The sequence below is a fragment of the Callithrix jacchus genome, chromosome 13 (assembly GCF_049354715.1).
Source record: "Callithrix jacchus isolate 240 chromosome 13, calJac240_pri, whole genome shotgun sequence".
Classification (NCBI taxonomy): Eukaryota; Metazoa; Chordata; class Mammalia; order Primates; family Cebidae; genus Callithrix; species Callithrix jacchus.
This window is the reverse complement of record NC_133514.1, coordinates 60,648,038-60,675,379: the sequence shown is the minus strand read 5'-3', so window position 1 is coordinate 60,675,379 and position 27,342 is coordinate 60,648,038. Positions and strand designations below refer to the sequence as shown.

Genomic DNA, 27,342 nt, shown 5'->3' with positions numbered 1-27,342 from the left:
CGATGTTAGTATTTAAGAACTTCTAAAATAATTTGACAGTCCAGTCGCAGTGGCTCACACCTATAAACCCAGCACTTTGTGAGGTCAAGGTGGGTGGATCACCTGAGGTAAGGCATTCAAGACCAACCTGGCCAACAGGGTGTAAACCCATCTCTACTAAAAATACAAAAATTATCTGCGTGTGGTGGCACATGTCTATAGTCCCAGCTACTTGGGAGATTGAGGTGGGAGAATTGCTTGAACCCGGGAGGCGGAGGTTACAGTGAGCCAAGATTGCACCACTGCACTCCAGCCTGGGCAGCAGAGTGACATTCCATCTCAAATAAATAAGTAAACAAACAAATAAAAATAAATAAAATAATTTGACAACATTGCAGTATTCAAGCACATGATCTATGTATTTTACAAAAATAGCCCACAACACATTGAAAATTAAGAAGAAAAACCGGTTCTTCTCACAGACGGAGGGCAGAATATTATCTGTAGAATCATGTTGGTGAGCTGAGAGTTGGGGTCAGATTTTTGGCATAACAGCTTGGGGCAGTGGGTATTGTCCTCTCTTCTACCTATGGAGTCTCCTCTGTTCACCTCTTTTCAAGCCTCACTTTTTATCTGTGTCATTTTCATCTTCAGGGCTTAGCTGATGGCAGATAGGATGCTGTCATGTTTGTTTCCAGACATAGACGGAACCATGGATGAGAGCAGTGTAGGGCAGAAACTGTCTAAAGCCCCGTGGTCCCTGGGTTCAGGAAGCTCAGCAGTAGTGCTGAGAGCAGTGCTGGCTGCACCTTAGGCACTCAACAAATGTTTGTTGAATGAATGAATGAGTAATATATGCAATAAGATTAATATTTTTGTTACTTGAAGGGTTAAATGCAGCATCCTCAAAGGACAGAGCTTCTCTTGTACCTGGGTTTGTACTCTGAACCAGCCTCAGTCATGAGCCAGCCCTCTTTAGTCGGAGTCCAGGCGTGAAAGGAAGGAAGAGGGAGCCAGTGGCTTTGAGCACTTTATGTAGAACCCCGGCTTGGTCCCTTCAGAGGGACTGAATCCCATCACAGCCTCACAGGGAAGGCACACTGTTTTCCAGCAGGGAAAATGTGTCCAAAGTCACATGGCTGTTCAGTGGGGGAGCCCGGATGGGAACCAGGCCAGGCTGCATCCAAGAATTATTTTCTTCCAGTCTGGCATGAGGATGGTGTGTCTCCCAGAGCTGAGTGCAGACTTGTCTGGTTCATAGGGCCTTGTTGAGAGGCCTGCTTTATGCTAGAAGGAGCCTATTTCCTGACCTCCCCCTCCCTGTTTTCTCCTGTGCTTGCCTTCGGGACTTTTACCTCCCCGACCTGGTTCAGCTCTGGGTGACACAGACCCTGGCACAAGGAACTGAGATTTCACAGCCTCTGTGAGCCTTGGGATTTTATGATCAAGCTACAGATGAGACAAAACTCGAGGTGGGAAAAGCTAAAACATGGGAAGCAGGCAAGCTCTGGCTTGGCCAGGGAGAGCCAGGTCCAGGTCCCGGCAGCTCAGTAGGGTGGAGAGGATCCAAGATAGGTGGCAAAATGCCCTGGACCTCCCCAGAGCACTGTGCTTATCTTGAAGATGAGAAGTCACCTAGGCTCAGGAGGACCAGGAATCTGTCCCCCACCCCAGTATCCAGCTCACTGTACCTCACTGTTTATAACCCAGCCCTCCCCCTGTCCAGGGCCACTCAGCTCCTCTATCTCTGGAATGTTGAGTAGAGGTCACAAGACCATGTATGTGTTCATAGAATGATTGTCCCTTGTGGTGACAATGCTGTCTGGTCTGTGCCTTATGATAACAGATTGAACCAGATATTTCCAGTTGATTTGGAACTCCCTGGCTGTGTGGGAAGCTGTGCTAACATTTTCACATTTGTCTGTTGCAGTAGGAGTTGGGGGTGGATCCCTTTAAAGAGAATGTGGCTTACAAAACATTATCCCTTTGGATTGAACTCATGGTGGTGAGTGTAGACTGCATGTTTTGAGAATTTCTTTGATTGGAAAAGAGCCAGAAATAAACAAGCTGCCCTTGTCTAGCATCCAGCTCTAGGAGACTTGGAACCTGAGTACCGTACGTGGGAGAATCTGGAGCTAAGGTCACAATGAAAGTGACAAGTCAATCAGTTAAAAGTCAACAGAACATTTGTTGAGTGCCTACAATGTGCAAGGCTCTTGGGGGACCTGGATAGAAGTAGGTGTAATCCTTACTCTAAAGCATTTTCACTCACAGTGGGAAAGAGACTCACAGGTCTGCAGAGAGAGTGAATGAGATTGTTTGTGGCATAGGAGTTTATCCTGTTGGTACATAAGATCTTAATGAGCTCGTATGATGTGGTAGGTAATGGCTGTGTTGGGGAGTATGTGGATGAAAGACAGTCTGATAGGGAAACAAGCAGATAGTCATGGGAATGGGGTGTGCATTAGCTACCTTGGGTGTGCAGAGAAGCGCCCACAGTGGAAGTCAGGGAGGGATTCTCAGGAGAGAGCCCTGAGCTGAGCCCTCAGTGTAGGTATTTACCGAGCAGAGTACAGAGGCTGACGGAGTGAGGAAGGAGGTGAGATGAGAGAAGCTTCCGGGAGGAGGTGTTACTGGATCTGACTGAGGGATGGATGGGATTCAGAATGCAGGAGAGGAGGACATTGTAGATTCGCTATTTATTGCTTTGTAACAATTCACTCCAAGTCTTGCTGGCTTAAAACAACAAAGATGTATTATTAGTTTCCGTTATTTGGTAGGTCAGGAACTCGGGCAGGGCTTGGCTCAGCGGTTCTTCTGCTCTATGTGGCATCAGCTTCAGTTGCCCACTCAGCTGCATTCAGCTTGTGATTGACTGGAAGGTCTGTGAAGAGCTGGTCATATGTCTGGTGCCTTGGTGCTCCTCCACCTGGCCCCTCTCTCCATGTGCCCAATCTGGGCTTCCTCACAGCATGGCAGTCTCAAGTGGTCAGACTATGGCAACTGGCTCATCAAGGGAAGGTGGAAGCTGCTGGGCCTCCCACAGGCTAGCCCAGTGCTGGAGTGGCATCACAGCTGCCACATTCTATTGTCAACACAGGTCTGCTCTTTTGAAAGGTGATGTGGCTGCTGTGTTTGGGGAGGGAAGGGGGCTTAATGGTGGTCATGATATCTACCACAGCAAGCACAGGTTTAGAGGTGAAGATGTGTGACAGTTTTGGACCAGTAACCAGATCACCGGACCAGGAGCAGCACACACTGTGGTGTTTCTACTCAGCCTGTTACCCTCTTCACAGATCCGGTTTTCTTTGGAAGCATCGCTGAGGTAGGGCTGAATTATCCACGAAGCAGCCAACAGGGGAGAAGAGGGTGCTTCAGCTCATGCTGAAATAGATCCAAGTGTCTTTCTTATCTTTCTGTTAAGTGTAGGTGTTCTTCCCCGGGGTTTAAGAGGGATTCCTGAAATTATGTGCATGCATATAATAAACACACACACACACCCACACACAAAATATATATATATATATATATATATATATATGTATTGTTTGTTTGTTTGTTTGTTTGAGATGAAGTCTCCCTCTTTCACCAGGGCTGGAGTGCAGTGGCATGATCTCAGCTCACTGCAACCTCTTTCTCCTGTGTTCAAGTGATTCTCCTCCCTCAGCCTCCCAAGTAGCTGGGATTACAGGTGCCTGCCACCATGCCCAGCTAATTTTTATATTTTTAATAGAGATGAGGTTTCACCATGTTGGTCAGGCTGGCCTCGAACTCCTGACCTCAGGTAATCCACCCACCTTGGCTTCCCAAAGTGCAGGGATTACAGGCGGCGGGAGCCACCATACCCAGCCGGATATATATATATTTAAGACAGGATCTTGCTCTGTCACCCAGGCTAGAGTACAATGGTGCAATCACAGCTCTCTGTAGCCTCAGTCTTCATAGGCTCCCACCTCAGCCACCCAGGTAGCTAGTACTACCAGCATGGACCACCATGCCCAGCTACTTTTTTTTTTTTTGTTTAAGAAAGATGGGTTTCACCATATTTCCCAGTTTGAGGCTGGTCTCAAACTCTTGGGCTCAAGGAATTCACCTGCCTCAGTCTCGCAAAGTGCAGGCATGAGCCAGTGAGCCTAGACAGTTTTTTGGGGGTAGGGACAAAAGGTCTGTGAGTCCTAGTGCAGTGGCTCACGCCTATAATCCTAGCACTTTGGGAGGCCCAGACGGGTGGATCACTTGAGCCCAAGAGTTCCAAACCAGCCTGGGCAACACAGGGAGTCCCTGTCGCTACAAAAATTACAAAACACTGTACTTTTGAGAAAATGGTCCGGGCAGAGGGAACAGCATTTTCAAAGGCTATGAGGCAGGAATGACTGCTCTTTTGAAAAACCCAGAATACCAGTATGACCAAGTATATGAGCAAGGCAGGAGGTCATCAGCAATGAGGTCAAAGTGAGGGTAGGAATGAGGTCAGGCAGGCTTTCTAGCCTGTGATAAAGGAGCAGGATATTAAGTACTATGAGAAACTATTGCAGGATTTTCAGCTGGGGAGTGATTACTTCCCAGGTTTGAAATCTCAGCTCATCCATGCTTATAAACAGTGGAGGATTAGCTAGTGTCTGGACTTGGTAATCACTCAAGAAATATTACCTATTACTTAAATCCTCCGTCCCCTAGAATGGATGTTTAATCTATTCATGACTGAACTTTTCTCCCTATCTCTACCTATAAACCCCTAGGCCTCCAGTCTTGGAAGAGTGAGAGAGGGCCTGTAAGCACAGCAGACACAGGGTGAGGGGCCCCAGTGGCTCCGGGGATGCTGTAGATGGCCATGGGTTTTTTTTTTCTGTTCTCACTTTCCCTTTCTTTTTCTTCTTTTTATAGTCAGGGTTCACATAGGCAGTATAAAAAGCTTTAGAAATAGCAATTAGCTGTGCCTCATGCCTGTAATCCCAGGACTTTGGGAGGCCAAGGTGGGAGGATCACTTGACCACAGGAATTCAAGACCAGCATGGGCAACACAAATCCTGTCTGTACAAATTAAAAATTAGCTGAGTGTGGTGATGTGCACCTGTGGTTCCACCTACTTGAGAGGCTGAGGCAGGAGGCTCCCTTGAGCCCAGGAGTTTGAGGCTGCAGTGAGCTATGATTGCACCACTACACACTAGCCTGAGCAATACAGCATGATCCTGTCTCTTAAAAAAAAAAGCCTAGCAATCTCCCTTTTCAGCATTCACAGCTTCATGTATCTCATGTATCAATAGTTTTGTTGACCAGAATCTCATCACTTAAGAACAAATTAGGTTGTAAATGGAAAGGAGGCTGGAGGCCCTTTGTTCTCTCTGCAGTGTGGCCATAGAGCGGAGCCCTCCTTCCCGGATGAGCACACTCCCATTTTCACAAGTGCGGAGAGCATCGGGCCTGCACACTTTCTCAGCAGGCACCCTCTTTTCTTTCTTTACCCCAAGTTGCCCAGCCTTACCCACACCCGAGTCTGTGGCCATAGGGAATCACTCATGGATATCCCCACAAGCAGGGGTGGTGTCCTGGCCGCAGGGTCTGCCTCCCAGGCATTGGGTGCCCAGCAGAGGCTATTTCCTTGCCTGGGGCCCAGGACTGCTCCGGCTTGCAGCCCAGTGGCAGCAGCACGTGGAGAATGGGGCGGCCTACCCTCCACAGCTGGCTTTAGTGTCCCCTGGCCCCATGCAGAGGCTGAGCCTCAGCTGGACCCCATTTCCCACTGTTCCTCTCCCAGTACAGGAAGAAGGGATGCTGGTGGTGAGCAGGAAGGGTAGGCAGTGACGTAGCTGTGTGCAGGGGACTTCTCTTTCCAGATGTCACGCTTCCAAGAAGAGGCAGCCTGCTTAGATGTCAGCACGCTAGAGATATGGGTGTCACTTCCTTTTTCTACCCTCCCACCCCTTACTGCTCATGTCTCTGAGTAATTTTCATCATAGCATTTCTCTTAGGAGTACTGTAGGGTTAAGCATACTCTTTTTTATTGAGTTGAGTTAAGCTGTAAGAATGAAAAAGCACAGCCTATTCAAATAACTGTTTAACCAGAAAGCCTGGCCAGGGCACTGCTGACACCAACATTCTGACCACTTAGGCCCCTACTCGAAATCAGCTGAGTTTGGAGTGAGTTTAGGCCCAAGGTAGCATGATGGACTTAGAGTTTTATAAGCACATAAAGGCTCAGGCAATAGGGAACTCCTGACAACTCACGCCCTTTATCCTGTGGGAACCAGGTTTCTGCAACGCTCTTTAGTTTGTGTAATCCGTAGCTGCTTTTCTGCATCTTAGCCTTGAACTTAGAGCTTCAGTGTTCTGAGAACGGATCTTTCCCAGAGCTGCGTGCTTAAAATCCTGTGGGAGCTTTAAAAAAAAAAAAAAAAAAAAAGTGGGCTCACTCAGGAGATCCCTGCTCAGCAGGGATGAGGTGAGGCCCAGGAATTTGTAATTAAATTTGTAACTAAAACAAAAAACCACTGGCTCTAGTTCTGGAAACTGAAGGAAGGTTACCCCAGAGGCAGCAGGATCTACCCACCCCAGGCAAACTGTACCCAAAAAGAAAGAGGATGTGGATGGGAGGGAGGACACAGAATAAACCACTGACTTTGACACTGCGTCACTAACAGAAGTCAGCTGTGTGTGTGATCCCTCTTACGGACGATTCTGTTCTGGCTTTTGAGGTCTCTCCTTATAGCTTATTCATGTAGTTTTATAGTGAGCCTTCAAATCAAGCAGTATAGATCCTCCTATGCATTCCCATATAAATTTTAGCATCAGCTTGCAAATTTCTCTCTTTTTTTTTTTTTTTTTTTTTTTTGAGATGGAGTCTTGCTCTGTCGCCCAGGCTAGAGTGCAGTGGCATGATCTCAGCTCACTGTGACCTCCACCTCCTAGGTTAAAGCAATTCTCCAGCCTCAGCCCCCTGAGTAGCTAGAATTACAGGCGCCTGCCACCACACCCCATTAATTTTGTATTTTTAGTAGAGACAGGGTTTCGCCATGTTGGCCAGGCTGGTTTCAAACTCCTGACCTCAGGTGATTTGCCCACCTTGGCCTCCCAAAATGCTGGGATTATAGGTGAGAGCCACCGTGCCCAGCCCAGCTTGTGAATTTCTAAAAAAAAGAAAAATTTAAAAATTCCAAGTGCTGCTGATGCTCAGCCAAGTGAGTGCCTTCTCTGTCGGGGTTCCATGACAGCAAGTTACTTTCCAGCTCAAATGTATTGCCACAGATTTTAGCATACATGACTAAAGCTGTATTTACATTTCAACATTTCCTAGTTTGTACTTGCAGAAAATTAAACCCATTTTCTCTAGCCCAATTTGATGGGTTTCACTATTGTTATGTCTGGATTCTTATGATTTTGGTATCAATATGGTCCCTTCTGCAGTGCAACCAACACAGTGTTCCCTCTTACAAACTTGAGGGCTTTTCTTCATTCAAACCAAATTCAAAAACAGCATTCATTCATTCATTCATTTACTTATTTATTTTTGAGACAGGATCTTGCTCTGTTGCCCAGGCTGGAGTGCAGTGGTGTAGTCACACCTTTTCTGGGCTCATGTGATTCTCCTGCCTTAGCCTTCTGAATAGCCGAAACTACAGGCACACATTACCATCCCCAGCTAATTTTAAAAATTTTGTGTTGAGACAGAGTCTGGCTATGTTGAAAGGTTGTTCTTGAACTCCTGCCCTCAAGCAATCCTCCGACCACAGCCTCCTAAAGTACTGGGATTGCAGGAGTGAGCCATCGTGCCCAACTCAAAAGCAGTGTTGAGATGGCCATTGACTTGGAGTAGAACTATTCCAGGGAATGCATGTTTGCTTCTCAGGCCCAGGGATCTTTTTGCCTACCTACCTGTCAGCCCCTTGGTGTCCTGCCCTTCTGTCCTTCAGGGAAGACCAACAACTGTTTGCTTGAAAAAGCCCCTTTGTGTAAGCGCACTCCGGTTCCATTCAGCACCATGAGCCACAGTTTCTCTGCATTTTCTGATGAGTCCAGCATTTCTCATGCTTCAGTCATTGATGGTATGGGGCTATTTCACAGGAACTAGAGCTTTGCCACTCCGCGGAGCAGTCAACTGTGAAAGCATCTTCTGTCCATCAGCTTAGCATTCTGTATGTCAGCACTTTGATGCTTTTTTTTTTTTTTTTAAGCCTGAAGTCTTGATCAGCATCTTTAAAATGCTTCTCCAGTTTCAGTGTTTGGTCAGCACGTAAACCCTTTGGATGACAGAGAGATTAGATTTCACCTTCAATGGACTTCTGATGAATTACACTTAACATTTGCAGTGTTTTACAAGTAGTGGGGCATTAGCAGGGCACACCCTTTCCCCAGGTCTCCTCCGGCAGCCCAGCTGCTCAGGGGTCTTGCAGAAAGCAGTCGGCTGCTGGAGAGGTCTCTTTCCAGAATGAGCAGAGTGCTATCCAGCCTTCATTAGGACTTGGTCATAAATCTATGTGTTTGACAACCTGTGTGATGCTATGGACTGAGCCGGAGTTGGTAGAGGCCAGGGCTGGGGGCACCCATCCGAATGAGATGTCGCTTTTTCATGACTGTCTCTGCTGCGATGTGGCAGGTTGCTTTGGAGCCTTCAGCTGTCTATGGCACTCATGCACGGACTCCCCAAGGAGATCCACTGAGGATATTTGGCTCAAGCAATATCTTAGTTAATTGCTGCTTCTGATTGGCATCAATTTCAGCCTGGATGACAGGAGGGCACTGCAGGTTGAGCCTGTTTTATGAACATGGTTTCAGTGGCTTTCCCACAGTCAGGCCTCAACCATGTGCCCTAATAGCTAAGGCCAGGCTTTCTCCAACAGCCTCTGCTCTGTGACAAGACACCTCTTAGTTGCCAAGTACAGGGCCAACCCTTTCCCCAGGTCTCCTCCTGCAGCCCAGCTGTTCAGGGCCCTTGCAGAAAGCAGGGCATCCTGGAGGCAGGAGGCAACCCCCAACTCCTATAGTGAGTGAGGGTGTTAATTCAGGAGGAGGACACTCAGTTTTAGCACATCAGCCTCATGAATTATTGGAGATTTTCTTAGGAAAGTCTTTGTTTTAGTAAAAGTTGAAATTGACATTTGGTTTTGAAATTGACTTTTAATAGGAGCTTTCGAGGAGAGGGAGTGGCCTTTAACCCCTGCATGTCAGGTTCACCCGTGGTGAGGCCGTGACCTCACCCGACCCCTGCAGGGTGTCAGGCAGGCCTGGTTCAGTGTGGCTGATCTGTCCCTATCATTCCTCAGGAGTTAAAACACAGGAGGAGCAACCCTTGGCTCTCATGAAGAATTCATTTCAAATGGTCGTTCTTGAATTAGAAACACATGTTCAGTTCAGAAAGCAGTCAGCTGCTGGAGAGGTCTCTTTCCAGAATGAGCAGAGTGCTATCCAGCCTTCATTAGGACTTGGTTGTAAACCTCTTCATTCGACACCCCATGTGACACTATGGAGTGAGCCGGAGCTGGGAGAGGCCAGGGCTGGGGGCACCCATCTGAATGAGATGTCGCTTTTTCATGACTGTCTCTGCTGTGATGTGGCAAGCTGCTTTGGAGCTTGCAGCTGTCTACAGCACTCATGCATGGACTCCCCAAGGAGATCCACTGAGGATATTTGGCTCAAGCAATATCTTAGTTCATTCCTTTTCCTCCGCCTTCCACTTAGTGCAACAAGTCTGGGTGTTGAGGGAGTAATGGATATATTTAAATGGATTATAGTGAAAGAACTATTACCATCCTATATGTACCAGAACTGCCTTATTAGGACCCCAGAATGGCAATTATTTTGGCAAAATTGGGGTTCTCAGTTTAATGGCTGGCAGGAATTAGGGTGCATGGCCCATTGTACCTGTCATAGGTAGGTTCAGCCTTCTTTTATTAATTTAATACTTAAATTGTTCAATGTCAGTTACCAAGTCTTGCGCTAGGCCCCGGAAGTGGCAGAGAATTAAGATGCTCCAGTACTCATCGTCAGCCAGAGAGGAAAGGTCTGAACCACAGAAAGAGCCCCCAGGGGTCCATGTTGCTTCCTGATGCAGATGCAGGACTGCTCAAGCCCACTAGGCCAATCCAAGAAGGCTTCATGGAAGTGGTGGTATTGAACTGGGACTTCAGGAATGGGTACCGTTTCTCTCAATGAGGATGCTGGAAGAGGCCATTTTAGGGGTGCACATGGCAAAGGCACCAAGCCAGGAAAATCATGAGAGCTGGGTACCAGTGAGGACACTGTTGGCAGCCAAAGGAAGTGGGGTACTTGGAATGTCATGCCAAGGAGAGTCAGTTTGATTTTTATGAGAAGTAGAGAACAATGGAAGATCTTTGAACAGAAAATAATATGCTTAGAATGCTTTCTAAAGAGCATTCTTGAAAAGGTGTGAATGAAGGATCCAAACGAAATTTCAAAATTAGAATCAGCTGGGCTTAGCAACAAATTTGGAAGATGGGGGTGGGGGAGAACGGAGACAAAGGAGAAAGAGTAAAATAGGACTCCACGTGCCTGGATGAGGGAGAACAAGGGTGGATTTCAGAGGACGACAGTGATGCAAAGGATTTGGTGGGGACGGGGGAAAAAATAAGGGCCAGTTTGGGGGTGGGCCTTTGCTTTGCCATTTTAAGATACTTTGCTGACTATCACTTATTGAGGGTTGAAGGACTGAGGAAAATTCTGTTTTTCCCTGAGTTTGGGATGGAGGGACATACATTTGGGTTAAAAGGAAGGAACTAGTGGGGAGGAAGGAAAGAGAGGTTGAGAAGAGAGAAGAGTGATGTCAGATGGAGCCGTTCCAAGAAGAGCCGGGAGGATGGGGCTGGGGCTCAGGCAGAGACGTGTGCCCTGGGAGGCAGGCCAGCTTCTAAGCCAGGGAGATGGTGTCCAGAGAGGAGGAGGAAAGAAAAGGAAGATGACGTGTAGACTCGAGCGTGCTTGTATTAGAGGGGAAAGGGGAGAAATGGGCCCTCAGTGTCTTCTACAATTATATTTTATAAAACTAAGTAAGATAACACTGAAAAGCTCATAATGAAAACCAGCTTCCCTGCTGCCTTCCTCATCCTTCTTCCCATGCCCCAGAGGCAGCCACATGCAACTCTTCCAGCTGTTTCTCTTCTTTAGTACTTACCTCTATAATTCTAAATTGATTTATCAGCTTTTGACGTTGTATATTGACTCCCATTCCTCCCAATTTCCAACAGAATTATCCAACAGTCAACATGCAACATTTATGCTATGCTGAGCTCAATAGCTTTCTAAGGTTGTGTTGCTTTCCTTTTCACTTTTCTCTTAATTGATAGTAGTGTTGCTTATATGCTATGTATCTATTTTGGAGTCTTCCCACCCTTCAACAGCCTCTTAATACAATTTTCTACATCATAAAAAGTATCAGGTCATTTGTCAGTTCAATTTTAAAGAAAAAATTGACCCCCTTCCAGGAATTCTTGCTCTACCTGATCTAGCCTGCACTGGTTATTCTCTAGACTTGCAATAAGGCTTTAGGTCTGAGCCTGCCTTCACTACTATCCTAGAAATGGCTTTAACCTCTCTCCCCTTTCTTTACTCTCTGGTGGTTTTTCATGTTTACTCCCTTGTTTCAGTAGCACACATTTTCCAATAGCTTTTTAAGAAAGGGTGCTTGAGAGATAGCATTTTTAAATTTTTTAAAATATTGCTGTCTAAAAATATCTTTATTCTACTCTTGTAATTGATGGGTATTTTGGCTGGGTATAGAATTCAAGGTTGACAATTATAGTCTATCAATATTGACATTGTTCCCTTCTCTTCTAGTTTCCAATACTGTTGAGAAGCTTGGTGATACCTTCCTGATTTGCAGTCACTTTTTAAATTTTTTACCTTGAAAGTTTGTAATATCTTCCTTTTATCTTCAGTGTTCTGAATATGGCTTGGTTTATTCCTTTTATTCAATAATTGTGCTGGGATCTTTCATTTTCTTCAGTTCTGGGAAGATGTATATTTATTTGATAATCTTCTCCTTACCACCCATCACTCCTACAAACCAGTTTTTCAGATCTCTTTTTCTGGAAGGACTTCTTAGGTTTACTCTTTATTATTATTTTTTTTATTATTTACTTCCTATTGTTAATCATTTTGTCATCTTCTATCTTTTGAAAGATTTCCTTGATTTTTGTCTACCAACCCTTTTATTGAAATCTCTGATTTTGGCCAGCACCTTTTTAATCAGCAAAGGCTCACCCTTATTCTCTGGCTGTCCCTTTTGTACAGCAATCAATTCTTGCATCTTAGATGCAGTGTCATTGTCTTCTCTGAGGACAGTGTGTGTTTATTTTCTTGCACCGTGTCTGTCTCTTTAGAGTTCCTTTTCATTAGTTGGTGTGGCTTGCTTTGGTCTCTGTCATTCACATTGGCAGCTTTTCTCATGTGTCAGGTGATTTTGACTTTCGTTCACATTTTAAATAGAGTTTTATGGCTGTGGGCATCATTATAGGGTCAATTTGAAGAATCCTCCCATTTCCAGCTAGAGGTATAAGCAAGAGGCTGGGAGCTGAGCAGAGAATGGGGGCTGTGAGCCTCCTTATTTAGGAAGCAGACTTTCACTTAGTGTTTTTATTGATTTTTTATTATTTATTTATTTTGAGACAGAGTTTCACTCTGTCACCTGGGCTGGAGTGCAGTGGCACAATCTTGGCTCACTGCAACCTCCACCTCAGGAGTTCAAGCGATTCTCCTGCCTCAGCCTCTTGAGTATCTGGGATTACAGGCGCTCACCACCACACCCAGCTAACTTTTTAAAATTTTTAGTAGAGACTGGGTTTCATGATGGTGGCCAGGCTGGTCTCAAGCTCCTGACCTCGTGATCCGCCTGCCTTGGCCTCCCAAAGTGCTGGGATTACAGGCATGAGCCACCACATCCGGCCTTACTTGGTGTTTTTAGACTGGCGTCTTACTCCTATCTTCCACTGTAGCTGGGATCTCCATGTTTTTCAATCCCTCTGCCTCTTTCTCTGTCTAACCCAGCCTTTCTCAACCAGGATTCTAAAGAGATGTAAATCCTGATGTCATTCTATTGTATGGAATGAACTAATTTCTCTGTATCTAGAATGGAATTAGCTCTGTACCATCCTGGGTGAAAATTAAGAAAGTAATCATTCAGATTGTTTTCTGTTGGGCCTCTCTCATGGAATATTGGTTTAGGAAAGGCCGTTAGAGAAACTGCCTCTCGGTGCCATCAGGTTCCTTTCAGACGCTCCCGTGGTGTCCACGTGCCGTGAAATCTGGAATTGTTAGGCTCCAGAGCCAAGGATGAGGCCGTTTGCAGAGCGCAGCCGTCTACGCAGGAGAGGCTGGAACCCTCAGCCCTGGGCAGGGGTCCCTGGCGGCTCCTGGGTGGTCACGCATCCTCGGAAGACACAGGTGGATGCCCGTGTATCCTGCTAGTGCCACGCGGTGGGGGCGGCCGCATAGTCCTGCGGGGACCCCACTTGCCAGGGCTCACGGAGGGGCCTGATGGGGCAGTCAGGTCTGAGGATCCTAACCCAGTGTGTTTCTTTTTCCCCTGACACCCAGCGGAGGAGCCCTTGGAACCGTCCTGGCCCCCGCTGCCCGCAGAGGACCCCACGGAGCCGCCGCAGCCTGAACCCACCCCACCGAGGCCCAGCGACCACGCAACCCTCGAGGACCCTGTGCGCCGCCCGCCCACGGGCCAGAAGCCTGTCCTGCCCCAGCGGCCCCTGAAGCCGGGGCCCCCAGAGGAGAGGCCACCGCCTCCCGCCCGGCCCGGCCAGACCGTGCGGCCCCGGCTGCCAGGCTCCACCGGGGTCTTCATGGAGACGGGCCAGGCCGGGCCCCCAGCAGGTGCGGGTGTCTCGGGTCGGGGCCTGCTAAGGGGCGTGGACGGCCAGACTGGGCGCGGGTCCGTCCCCAGCGCAGAAGGCTTTGCGGGCGCACCAGGTGAGGCCCGGGGCTGCGTGGGGAGGAGCGTGGGGGGTTGGGAGGAGCGTGGCGCTTACCCAGACTTTCTGCCTGAGCCTCAGGGTCTGTCGAGGGGCTTGGCGTTCCGGGGTCCAGCCTTCAGGGGGACAAGTTTAGAAAGGCAGCTTTGCAAGGATGCCGAGGCTTGAGGGGCCACTGGTGCGAATCCAACACGTGGAGGCTGGGTCACCCTAGGGACTGTGCAATTGTCAACGCTTAGAAATAGAATGGGCCTGCGGGTTGGAGTACCTGTGCGACATGGGCAGCTCATTGATCTTCCCAGCAGGAAGGACTTGGAAGCCATAGGGTATTAGGCGCTTGGGTAGTAGCAAAGCAGGTGGCACAGCTGCGTGGCTAGGCAGGAGGGCTGTCAACCACAGGTTTTGGGACCTGGGGCAGCTTCCTGAGCTCTCTGAGCTGCAGTTCCTTCAACCACAAAGTGAGGAGAGTGCCGGACCTCAGAGGGTTACTGTGAGGGAGAAAAGCCCTGTGGAGCGCTTCGCTGGAAAATGCTCCGCGTGAGTTGTGAATGTCTGCACCATTACTGTCAGTAACAGTGGGGCAGAGACAGGAGGAGAAAGCAGTGAGCATTTGAGGGATCCCGACCGTGTACCAGGGACTGAACTGCATCTGGATCTCCTGCAGCCCTCCCAATGGCACTGTGAAGCCAGTGTTTTTTAACAGATGAGGAAACAGATTGGGGCTGTAACAGGTAAACAGATGACCCTGAATGGGGCAGGTCATGTCATCTGCTGTAGAACAATGCAAACCAGTCCCCTCTGAATCCGACCAGGCTGACCATTAGGGACATGCAGACACTGGCAGGGCTGGGGTTGGTTCCCATCAGTGATAGCCTGGTGCACCTATGGCCCCTAACGCCCATGGCTGTCTGGAAGGCTGGGTCACTGCTGAAAAGACAAGGATACGTTTTCTTTCACCAGCTCTTGTTTTCTATTCCTTCTCAGCCACCTGAGCTGTGGTGATCACAGCTCTCTTAGGCAGATGTCCTGCGTTTTCTAAAACAACACTTACCTTCTGTTAGTTCCATGTATCATGGATGCTTAGACTCTCTTGGGCTATTTGTTCCCTCCTTCGTCCATCCACCCACCCACACATCTACCCGTGTATCTACCCATTGGCACATCCATCCAGCAGCCCGTGCATCTATCCATCCACCCACATGTGCATCCTCATATGTAGAGGCCAGGGCACCCAGGGGACCCCCCCCAACCCACCCATGTATCCATGACGCATCCATCCACCCAGCATGTGCACATCCATCCACGCATCAATCCGTGCACTCTTCCCTGCATGCATCCACTCATCCATCTGTCTGTGCCTCCGTTTATGCACCCACCCATCCATGCCTCCGTCTAAGAAGTACTGCAGTCTAGTTGAAGGTGAAGCTCTTGAACAGATAACACTGCTAGAGGGCAAATGTTAGTTGGCTCGTGGGACTCTCAGTCGCAGAGAAGTCCCCAAGACTCCAGCGCCCATCTCTTTCTTTCCTGCAGCCAGCTTGCCCTCAGGGCCCTCTTCCCTGCCAGGGATAAGTGGGCCAGTGAGGAAGCAGGGACAGGCTGGTACTCGTGCCTCTGCTTCGAGGAGGGCAGTGACAGTGAGTGGCCTTGTTCTATGTCTGTTTCTTTAGTGGTGAAGACTCGATTTGAACTTGTGAGGAGCAAAGAGAAAAAAGGGGGGGCTCAGAACAAGGAGCTGGTGCATAGGACCTTGTTTGACATGCCATTTCCTTTTTGTTTTTCAGGATACCCAAAGTCACCTCCTGTAGCTTCCTCAGGTATGTCTGCTGGGAGACCAGGGGGAAGGAAGAGAGTTCTCCTTAGTGGGCTCTGCCCCTCCCCAGATTTCCCGGCTTCTCCCTCCAGGCTATTAATATAGATCAAGCCTGAGCCCAGCCCTTCCCCACCCAGCAGCACTGGGACAGCCCTCTGCTGACTAACAGTGGACTGAACTCCCCAAGTTTTGCTCACCAGAGAGGGTTAGAGGCAGGCCCCAGACAAGGAATCTTCCCTCCTACATCATCCCAGCTCACTGAGTTTCCCAAGGGGATCACTGGGTGGGCCTCTGCCCCTGTGTGGTCCTGACGAGCTTCCTGAGGCTCCAGTTTTATTGGTTTATTAGTAAGTAAGCAGCTCCCTAGATGATGATGCACCCACTACCTGGCCTGGCCTCCTAACACGTGCACGGACACACACACATGCCCAGCCTTTCACACACCCTCCTAACAAGAGCCTGTCCGGTTTCCTCAGATTCCTCAGCTGTCCTGACTACTGATCTTAGACAGGGAACCCTCTGGCCCGTGGGTGGGAGGAGTTTGATTCACCACTTTGGGTGAAATTAAAATGGGCCTGGCACGTAGGCCTGTTTTCCATGCCCCTGCCCCAGAGGATAGAAGCATCTGGGCCAACCCATTCCATCCTTTCTCTGTTCCAGGAGCTCCAGTGCCTTCTCTGGTGTCTTTTTCTGCGGGGCTCACCCAGAAGCCTTTCCCCAGCAATGGGGGCGTTGTCCTCTTTAACAAAGTGCTTGTGAACGATGGGGATGTTTACAACCCCAGCACGGGTGAGTGTCTGAAGGGAATTGGTGTTGTGTCCCCCTCCTACCCCAGTGCAGGTGAGACCCCTCCCACCATGGCTGTCTGATTCCCTGGGTCCCGTGGGGTCAGGGACGATGCCACCCCGGAGCAGGTGCTGAGTGGGCCTTCACGTAGAATGTTTCCCGACTCAAGGGCTGCAGGCAGCATGGGTGTGTAACATTTTCTAGTCGTGAGGTCAACACGCTAGTCCTCAGCATTCACCACTGGGGTTGCTGTTCATTTTTTATGGCAGTTATGAGGGCTCTGCCAGCACAGCCCGCCACACCCTGGCTGCCTCTGATAGCCACCGCCTCACCCCACTCCCTTGGGCTCCGACAGTCATCCTGACACCCTGGGTCACAACAAGCAGGAGGCTCTCTCAGGGTCTCCTAGTTTATGATGAGCAGAGCCAAAAGAAAGACTGCTCTCTCCAGAGGCCTCGTGCTCCGTAACAATCCCTTCAGCTGGGAGCTTGAGTCTGTCTGCAGTGCCTGGCATGTCCCCTGCCCCAGGTTGTTTCTGGGGGGTCCCAAGGATCATGGGTGTGTAGTTTACCTCTCAGTCCGCCATGTCCCATCAGTATCCACCCAGGCTGGGCAGCTCTGAGGAAAGCAGGGGCCAGGGTGCCTGGGCCCATCAGGGCAGAGCCTGGGGAGGTCCCCGAGGCCTGGGGTCTTTCCTGACCTCTTTCTATGCCCTCGGCAGTCACTGTTCTGCTCACCCACTCTAACAGGGCCTCCTGGAGGGGCCAGCAGATTTCAGGGAGGCCTTGCCACCCATAAGCCACTGGGAGGGAGGGGGACTTGCTTTCTTTCTCAGTCGTTTTTAGTCACCCCTGGCCTCACATTTACCCTGTCTGGTCACTGTCCTTAGGGCAGTGGCTCTTAAGTGTCATGTTAGCAAGCATAAGTCACCTGCAGAACTCAGAGAAATGAATTCTCAGTGCCCCAGGCTGATGAAGGTGGAGCTTGGCATCTAAGGCAGGTCTGGGTCAGGGGAACACCGCTTAATTTCCACCACTCTGTGGCTTCCTCCTGGGCCCCACAGACCCCCAGGGCTCCGCTCAGAGTGGCTGTGGCCTTTGGAGTCAGTATGTTAGTGGCGGGGAATCCATATGGGTCTCTCAGTGCTTACTTACTCAGAAGAAAGAATTTGACCAAGGGGCGTGAGGCTGAGAGACTGAGGCAAGTTTTAGAGCAGGAAGGAAAGTACACTTGGAAGACGGCCAAGTGGGTGACCTGAGAGATTCAAGTGAGGTCTGACCAGTGACTTGGGGTCTTACATGCTGGCATGCTTCCAGGGGGTGGGGTGCATCCCTTTCCTGATTCTTCCCTTTGGGGAGCCATCTGCATGCACAGTGGCCTGCCAGCACCTCAGAGGGGAGTGTGCGCGTTGTTTATCGGAGTTGTGCACATGCTCACTCAAGGTTCCTCCCTTACCATTCGAATGTTCCCAGGTCATACACCAGTTAGAGACCATTGTAAATGTCATTTTGCCTCTTAATGCACATGCGTGAGCTTAATCGCCCAACTCCTGAGATCTTATCAGGAAGCAACTGATCACAACCTTCAGGTTTTGTCTATTGGGCAACTGCCTTTCTGTGGTCCTGGCAGCGACCAATCATTATTTTAGAGAGACAGTTAACAACTGCAGGACCATCACCTGATGGGCACCTGACGTTCCTAGTTGCGGTAGGGGGCTCTCCTGCCCTGCTCCCATCTGCCTGACTGTAACAAGGCAACCCTTCCCAGGTAATTCTGCCTTGGCCACGGGGATGGCTCATCCTCTTGGATAGGTCAGGTAGTGCTTGCCAGCAGGGATGTGACTTATGGTATTGCATTCTCAGAGTTACCTCTAGTCTTGCATGGAGCAGGTACAGAAAGGTAATTCTGGGTGAACTGAGTGAGGCATCACAGGCGACTCTGAACAAAGGTGAAGACCACACCCAGAACACTGGGGCTGGTGCAGGCCTCGGGGCCAGGTGCCTCGGGAAAACTCTGGAAAGCCTTCAGTTACTTGCTGTTCAAAGTTGGGAAGGGGGCTGGGTGGCTGGGCCTCCTCTGTTTCCCAGAGCACACTGAAGGCCTGGGCCCCTGAGAACCTTTTTTCTTTCTTTTTTTTTTTTGAGATGGGAGTCTTACTCTGTTGTCCAGGCTGGAGTGTAGTAGCACCATCTCGGCTCACTGCAACCTCTGCCACCCAGGTTCAAGAGATTCTTGTGTCTCAGCCTCCCGCGTACTGGGACTCCAGATGCATGCCACCACGCCCAGCTAAGTTTTTTGTATTTTTAGTAGAGACGGGATTTTGCTGTGTTGGCCAGGCTAGTCTCAAACTCCTGACCTCAGGTGATCTGCCCACCTTTGTCTCCCAAAGTGCTGGGATTCCAGGCGTGAGCCACTGCGCATGGCCCGGATCACTCTTTATAGCTCCCAGGCCCTCCGTTTTATGTCAGCTCTTAGATTGTGGTCACTGGCAAGGTCTGGTGTCCACCGTAGAGCCTGTGAGTAACGGCCATTCCTGCCAGCATTTGGTGTGGGCACTGATTCTCCTAGCTGTGGGGCCACCTATAGCTGCTTTTGAAGAGCAAAAAGTGACACATACAGAGCTTTCCACCTTCCTCATCTCTGGCCACCACTTCCCTTCCCACCCCAGGCCCAAAATGTGTAGGTCATGGGCTGAGTATCAGCACTCATTTCTGGCCACTGCCCAACGCAGGGAGAATGGACCTCCTGTAGGATAAGCCTGGCATGGCCCCTGGTTTCGCCATGGTGCTGTGTCTGCCTCTCCCTGGGTTGATGGCAAACTTCACTTTTATTGGCCCTGCCTCATGGGTATTCTGTCCAGCAGCCAAGTTTTGAGGCTGATTTTAAGTTAGCCTTTAAGGAGAAATGCCCCAAGACGCATTCTTAGGTCTATGGCAAAAAGTGGTACATAGCTATGGTGGCTTCTGCATTACTGGTAGGCTGTAGGGGGTGAGCATAAAAAGAAGCTGAGGCAGGCGACTAGCTGCCATGGGAAGACAGAGATGGCTGGTCTCCCAGATCCAGATTAACCACTAGGGGACCACTTACTGCCATGGGAAGGACTGTGACAGCAGCGGATGAACACAAGGATTACCTTTCTCCCTGCAGGGGTCTTCACGGCTCCTTATGATGGGCGCTACCTCATCACGGCCATCCTTACCCCTGAGAGAGACGCCTATGTGGAAGCAGTGCTGTCGGTCGCCAACACCAGCGTGGCCCAGCTGCATACGGCTGGGTACAGAAGAGAGTTCCTGGAATACCACCACTCCCCAGGGGCTCTGCGCACCTGCGGAGGTCCAGGTGCATTCCACCTCATCGTGCACTTGAAGGCAGGAGATGCAGTCAATGTCGTGGTGACTGGGGGCAAGCTGGCTCACACAGACTTTGATGAAATGTACTCCACATTTAGTGGGGTTTTCTTATATCCTTTCCTTTCCCACCTCTAGGGTGGTGAGGTAGAGGTCAGGGGAAAGACAGTTGTAAAAACTCCAAAGCTTTAATATATTCGGTTTTATATGTAATAGAAGCACTGGGCTAGAGTTCTCCACATATGTCCTCCCACCTGTCCCAAACATAAAGGCCTTCCCTTGCTGTTGAGGCCACCGTGCCTTACTGCGTCCAGCCAGGCCGTCAAGAGTAAGGCACATGGTGAATGTGGCCACTGACTTTTCTGTCATGTTAACTTGACAACTGGAAGACTTGGAAAGGCCTCCACCTGTATGCACTCTGAGGGCCCTGGACTGGGCCTGACCTCGCCGCAGAGGCTCCATCCAAATGTAGGCTGGGAGGAGGGAGACAGGGGAGAGCGGGTCACTGTGGCTGATCTTTACTGCCGGGTAGCACTGTGGCCAGCTGTCTTTACACTGCACGCAGAAGTTTAAACACTGAAGTGCCACCGCACAGAGACCCCCAACTTGACTTGGGCTATTGCATGCCTGGTTCACCATTGCCGCCTAGGACTTACCCCTACTCACCCAGGCCTTGTCCCAGCTGTAAATGGTGATATGTTAGACTGTTCCCAAAGCTTGTTGGGCTCCTTAAATGACATACAATTTCAGTGCAAAGACAGGAAGTGTCAATGAAGATGTAAAGCCACTTCCAGTTACTTTTGTGAGGCATGCCTTACAGACTGGGAGTTGTTGCTAAAAAGCAAACTGTAGAAAGGAAATTGTTTCAAAAAGGGCTATAGAAAGTAATCGAGTAAAATTAATCTCAACTACAAAACTGTTACCCCTCCCCATCCGAGCTATATACTTGGGTTTTGTTTTTGGTTTCTGGAGATGGAGGTCTAGGCCCCACGTGATCTGCAGCTGGAGGGGCTCCTCTGGGGATGCTGCACTCGGAGCCCACAGCAGCTGCCCAGGCTAACCGTTCCCTGCTGCTTCACTGTACCACTCTCCAGCAGACACAGCTCACAGAGCCTCTCAGGTTCCTAAGCACCAGGAGGCCCAAGATAATGCTGGCAGCTGAGCCCCTCCGAGAACACGGTATATTCCCACAGCAAGACGTCTGCTCTGAGGGGAGGCCCCAGAGTATTAATGTCACCAGCCGCCACGGAGACCTCTCAGTACCCTTAGCTCAAGCCTTAGCTCAAGGTGGTCTCTATGGATCAGGTTGGTAAAATCTGGCTAATCAAGTCCCACTGGGGATGAGGAAGGAGACCCTTAATCCTCTGAAGCTTCTAAGACCCCTTCCCCCTAGACTTCCACATTGCATTTCCATTGGAGAAGTACAGGCTGGCAGACCGGGTGCCGCCCTTAATCACACTCCTATGGATTGCAGGCATGATGTGGAGGAATCCTTCCAGAAGGCATTGTTTTTGCTTAAATACGATCAAATCCCCACATAGTCACATACCCCACACCTACTTCATGGATCAAGACCCTTTCACATGTAAATTCTAAAATTGTAAGCCTTTAAAAGGGCAAGGATTTTGTCTGGGAGCTCTGTTGTTGAAGTATTTTCACCTGTGGCAGCTCCCAGCTGAATAAATCACCACTTCCCTCCCTGTTTGGTGTTCAAGAGGTTTGTTTGCAGTGTGGCTCCTGCTTCAAGGAAAGGTGTGCACAGTAGAAACAAGAGCTGTGGTTTCCTTGGCCCGCATGGAGCCACTAGATGCTCTTATGCTGTAAAAATGCCCTAAAGACTGTATGCAAATTAATTTAGAGGGTGGCCACTGGACATTTCAAAGTTCCTACTTATTCCCCCGACCCTAGCTAGGAAGACAAACAAGAGCTAAATGTCTGCCATTTTACTATTTAAAATTTGGATCTCTTTGTCCAGGAGCAGGAGGGAGAATGGTATCTCACCCCGTTACTACAGCTGGGGAACTGGCTAAAGGGAGCTGTCAGAGTATCCTTGGCTGCCCTAGGAATGACTCATGGAAAAAGCCCCAGTTGCAGCAGTGTTTTCAGGAAAACCCAGCTGGCATGCGCCATCGCCCCCTCCCCCACACTCCTTTTGAAATGACCGCACTCAGTGCCCAAGGGACGTGGCTCAAGAGCTGCAGGGGCAGGTTCCAGGCAGAAGGTGGGTGATGACTGCCTGACGCTTTCCCTACTCCGTAGACGGCTCTGGAGCATTGGGTAAAACCCAGTCCTCCTCTCAGAGCATCTCAACTCACCAACAAAGGTGAATCTCAGCTCTGTGTATTCAATCAAGACAGGCAAAACACAATACCCCTCATTATAGCTGCAGCCTGCCTCTGCTTTGAGATAAAGCAGGGTAACAGCTGGATCCTGGCCCATTTAGGAGACATCTTTAGAAAGGAAAGGCTGTCTTTCTGTATAGGTAGTAGAACAGAAAGGGTCAGCACTATATAGGGTCAGCGGAGCTTAAGGCTGTGGGGTTCTGAGCAGCCCCTCAAGAAGTCATCAGACCCTCAGTAGCGTGCCCGTGAGTCAGAGGCATACCAAACCCTGAGACACAGGCAACAAGTTCACAACTTCTGATACCACACTGTTGCTGAGAAAAGGTCAGGACATTTCTTAAATAGAGAAGGACTGTGACATCCCCTCCTCACCTCCATGTAACACTCGCAAATGGTCTCATTTACATGATTAAAAACAAAATGGTATCATCGATAAATGCACATCTTAAACTGCATTTGAAATTATGTCCTGGTTGGCATGCTAATCCATATTTCCGTGGTGACTAATTGTTTCTCACAATTTATGTATTTGCAGCCTGACAGGGAGTATTTGTGATTGGAATCACTTAAGTTCATGCCTGTAGCTTGGAAACCCGGGTTTGCACATATCCGCCCCACAGCCCCTTTCTAAACATAAATGCGTATTTTCCTTATGCCATCCTATAAACGGCAAGGAAAAAGGAAGGACACACCAACTCCAGTGGGTACAGGGCACAACAGAAAGAAGCCACACACAGGCACGTCGTCAGAGCTCAGGGATAAAAAGTCCACTGATCCTCTGAAGCCCTCAAAGCTGCTCTGGGTAAAGACCATTTCCTTTGTAACCAATCTCCCTGAGCTCTTGTGTTCCCAAAGACCGATAGTTGCTGTCACCCAGCCATCAGGTCATGGCAAGGAGGCAGGAAATGCATAACATTTCCATTCTGAACTCACAATCACTGGAGGGCCTTTGGGATGCAGGGTTCAACATATGCTGTATCTGGTAAAGGCCCAACATTCTGAGAGGACAAAAAGATCACCATTTAAATAATATATGGGATGTAGTTTTCATGAAAGGTCACTCTGACTCTGTGATAAAAACATCAGGATTGATTGCTAAATCGTGTCCACCCTGAGGAAGGGTTTAAGGAAAGGTGGGGTGTCCCAGGGCTCTGGACAGGACTCCCAGGAAATTCAAGGGCTGAGTGATAGGAGATAAACACAGCCTCCCTCCTGGACAGAAGCAAGACCACAGCAGAAGTCACATATGGATGGCTTTTTCTGGCAGAACATACAAAGCAAGAGATTAGTTCCTGGGGGTGCAGCTGCACTTCTGGGGCCAGGTTTTAAAAATAAGCAACAAAAAGGATCCCCTCCTGTAGACAAATTTAAGTGTCAGCAAAGATCAAGATGCTAATTTATGGAAATTACCAATTTCTGGCAAGAATCTAGAGAAATAGTTTCAATGTCCCCTGAATGGAAGAGCCTAATGCATTCAGTTTCTGTTCATTTATTGTAACACTTTGTTTTGAACATCAAACACTGCATCAAAATATGAGCCATTCATCTTGCAACAATTGCTTTACCATAACTAAGAGTACTATACTGATGTTTACAATTAACTTGGGACAACTTAAAACTTACTAGAGACATTGCTGTCAATAATCAAATACTTCATCATAGGAACATAATTATTTAAAAAGCAAAGTTTCCCCTCCCTTTCTTACTTTCAAACCAAACCAAAAGAGTAGTTTTCACCTGGAAAGAGCACTTCGGGGAAAAAATCATTTTTTAAACATTTTTATTAAATTCTGGAAACTCAAAAACATGGGAAAACATCCTAGTATGAAAAAAAGATGAAATTCCCTGAAGTCTGTTTTCGCCGACTTGCAAAAAGTGAAAGGGCCGATTTCTGTTTATTCTTTAAACTATTAGCCTGCACCCACTATACCAACTGTGGAAAGACTGTGTGCAGGCCCCACAGTTGCAGGGGCTATTCAGGGGCAGCGTTTCCCAGTCATCCAATCTCCTTTATCACTCAGTTGTTCTGTGACTTTGAACAGCTTTCATTTTAGGACATCCCATTTTTAAGTTTTTTCTTTCTCCAGTTGAAAACTATGTAGATGTTTTTAGACAGAGCAAAACAAAACACAGAACCCAAACATGGAGACAGCCTGCATGCTCCAGGTCTACACCAGCACCTCACAGTCTGACGAGAGGCAGACAGCAACTCACGCAGAATGGGCTTCAGCACATAGACAGCAAAGCAAATACGAGTTAGACTGAATTGCAAAGAGGGAAAGGGCCACTTCACCAGTGGAGCAACTGACAGAATGACTTAGAGCCCAGTCTGCCTGCAATCTCCCTGAGCCATCACCCGTCACTGAAGATAGTGCAAGGGTGATGCTTCAACTCACCATCCTAGGGGTTTGTGTACAAACACATTTGAGGGCATCTCTTTCACAGAAAGAACAAATGTCATTTGTACCAAATGGCAATGGATTTTAAGCACAAACTTAATACTTTCCTAACACAACAGTAATAGTAATCATCTACTTTCAGCAAGAGGGACTCCTTTAAACAAGGAAAAAGACTCACATTAATTAGCCTATGTACCCACTGGATCAATCTACAGCAACAAAGTCTAGTGCTAGCAGACACAGGGACAGAGGGACCAGCCACCCTAAACACAGGACAGGGCCAGGAGAGCTGGGTCCTAGGCTGGACCCTCTAAGGAGGCCCATGTGTCCAAAGAGAAGAGCTGTCAAGAAAAAGAACTAGTCAAAAACTCTTTAAAGGACAACCTAAAAAGGATTAAAGATGTATACTAAGATTTTTAGTACCATATATATGCAAAGAAGTCCTACTATAAGCTCAGTTAAGCACATAAAGCTCTCCTTCTTTCTCTAAATAGAAGGCAGTCAAGAGGACACGCAGATGGCATCTATGAAACGAGGTGGCTGCATGGCTGCTGTACTAGATTTTAATTCACAAACTGCGCAGAACTTCATATAAACAGAACCCAGGATCCCTAATCTGTAGATAAATAAACTCATTAAACAATTAGTCCTTGTGAACTATTTAAGCCGGGGGAAGCTTTGCACCAAAGGCTCATGTGGTATCTTCTCTGGGAACATGTGCCTTCCTAGGTTTTGCCACTGAGAACTGTGTTCAGGGGATTTAAACATTGTCTCTGCATCTGACAGCACTAGGAAAAATGGCTGAAATCAGTCAGGGACTTTCGACTCTCCAATCTGGAAAAATAACCACCCCTATTTCTCCATCTCTAAATCAGCATTATCTTAGGTGAAACAAACCCAAACATGCACAGGTTCCACTACAACGGCAGGGCCATGAAAAGTTGGCCATGAGACTGAGCACCAAGCCTGTATCTGCAGCTCCCTCTCTGCTCAGGAGCCACCATGTCCTGTGTTCTCACCAATGGAGACCAAGACCTGGGGTTGGTTCTGGGCTCCTGACAGTTCTCTCAGTGTTAATAGTGCAGATCTGTCAACACCCAGCATTATCAAAAGCTCTGGAGGGGCTTACGGCATACCTTTCCCTGGTGCCATCTCTTCAGACATACGATGTGAGCTCATTACAACCGCATCAATAAATGGAGCTGCTATGTATAATTTAGTGAAAATACATGGGTACCCATGTCCTCACGGGATCTCACAAGGCTGGGGTGGGGACAGTGCTAGGAGGGGGCAGCTTGCTCCATAGGAGCTCCAAGACCCCTCTTTGACACAGGCTCGAGGCTTCCACAGGCCCGAGGCTTCCACAGGCCCGATTACAGGGTGTGGTTCCAAAAGCCAAAGTCACACACTGCTAGTCAGTGCCTTTAAGCAAGCTTCACTGTGCTTCCCTGTCAAATCTCAATCACAGAATTTTAGAAATCTTGTCCTAAAGCAAGACACTTTCCAAAGGCCCATTTATGCCAGGCAGCAAACAAAGAGATACAGCGCTCTTCCCAGGACCCCATTCAACTGCATATCTGCATTTCTGAGGCATCCCTAAAAGCAGAGTTGTTGAAGGGTTTTTGGTTTGTCTTAAGACCCACCTTCCCACTTTTATTATAGACATCAAATATATACCTGTAAGACCTGTTCTGGTGAAGTCTAAGAATAACTTAAAGGGCTCCTGGAGTCGTCACAGATGACAGGAGGATGTTCTGTGGGGATCTTTCCCCCCAGAGGGTCACGTTTATGGGACTGGGCTCAGTGGTTCTGGTGCATGGGCCTGGGGCAGGGGTCCTGCCCAACTTGCCTCACTGGAGCAGCTGACCTGTTCAGTGTAGCGAGAAACGAGATGCCCAAAGAAGAAATGTGCACAGGCAGCTTCGGCCAGCATCACTGACAGGGCTTGCAGTCGTTCAGGGACCCTGACATCTGAAGACAGCCCTGGTCAGAGAGAGAAGCCACCTCAACTGCCCAGTGGAAACTGTAACTTCACTGTGTGCTGTGTTTTGGTCCACTCTTCTTTAGCTGCTTTTTTTCTTCCTTTAAAATGATGCAATGGAAGGAGCTCCCAGCACACAGCAGGAAGCATGTGTGCGACCCACAGAGGAGAGATCCCAGGTCTCCAGCCCCAGGGCCCAGTTCCTCCCTTCTCCTTCCAGGAGCTGAGCTGCAGCCTTGCCGAGCTGGGAAGGCAAAGGAGGATGGCAGGACCAGCTCTAGGAGCGCCCGTCCCCATGGGAAAGGCTGGTATCCAAGGTCAGCAGAAGGGCCAGCCACCTTCCCTTGCTGTGGGGAGGTGGACCAAGCCCCACCCACCCCCTGAGGTGCTGCCTCAGGACAGGTCATCCAGGTCCACTTCAGGTATTGGGTCTCGCCAGTAGCAGAAGGAGCTGAACTCTGGGCAGGGAAAAGCAGAATTCTGTTCCTTACTGAGAAGGGGAAACACGTGCTCCACGAGCTCACTCAGCCTGTGATACCTAGGAGAAGGGTTGGGGAAGAGGCAAGGGCTATTACTTCAAGATCGGTCAAAGGAAAGAGATAAGGGGCTATGACGCTGTCACTCGGATTCCTCAGGTGGGCAGGTTCAGAGGCAGGCCTCAGTCCCATTTTATAAGTCTAGGATAATCAGGAACCCCTCAAAGAGCTATTGGGAAAAAGAGATACCCACAGAGCAGATGTAGCTATCCTTTGAGTGGGGCCTGATCT

At 48.8% G+C, this 27,342-nt stretch overlaps 2 protein-coding genes across 7 annotated transcripts in view; one reads left to right on the top strand and one right to left on the bottom strand.

The window, feature by feature from the left end:
- EMILIN2 (elastin microfibril interfacer 2) overlaps window positions 1-22,643 on the top strand; it is a 62,095-nt gene extending 39,452 nt beyond the window's left edge. Inside the window, exons 5-8 of the mRNA XM_008979567.6 lie at window positions 13,522-13,905; window positions 15,692-15,724; window positions 16,381-16,509; window positions 19,654-22,643. Coding sequence (XP_008977815.4) covers window positions 13,522-13,905; window positions 15,692-15,724; window positions 16,381-16,509; window positions 19,654-19,991 — 884 coding nt within the window. The 3' untranslated portion in view covers window positions 19,992-22,643. The remainder of the gene's footprint in view (window positions 1-13,521; window positions 13,906-15,691; window positions 15,725-16,380; window positions 16,510-19,653) is intronic.
- A 1,025-nt stretch (window positions 22,644-23,668) lies between these two features.
- The window catches only part of LPIN2 (lipin 2), a 95,891-nt gene continuing 92,217 nt past the window's right edge, over window positions 23,669-27,342 (bottom strand). For all 6 annotated transcript variants that reach the window (XM_035270673.3, XM_078347839.1, XM_054244022.2 and 3 more), the window contains one exon: window positions 23,669-27,113. In XM_035270673.3, coding sequence (XP_035126564.2) covers window positions 26,969-27,113 — 145 coding nt within the window. In that variant the 3' untranslated portion in view covers window positions 23,669-26,968. The remainder of the gene's footprint in view (window positions 27,114-27,342) is intronic.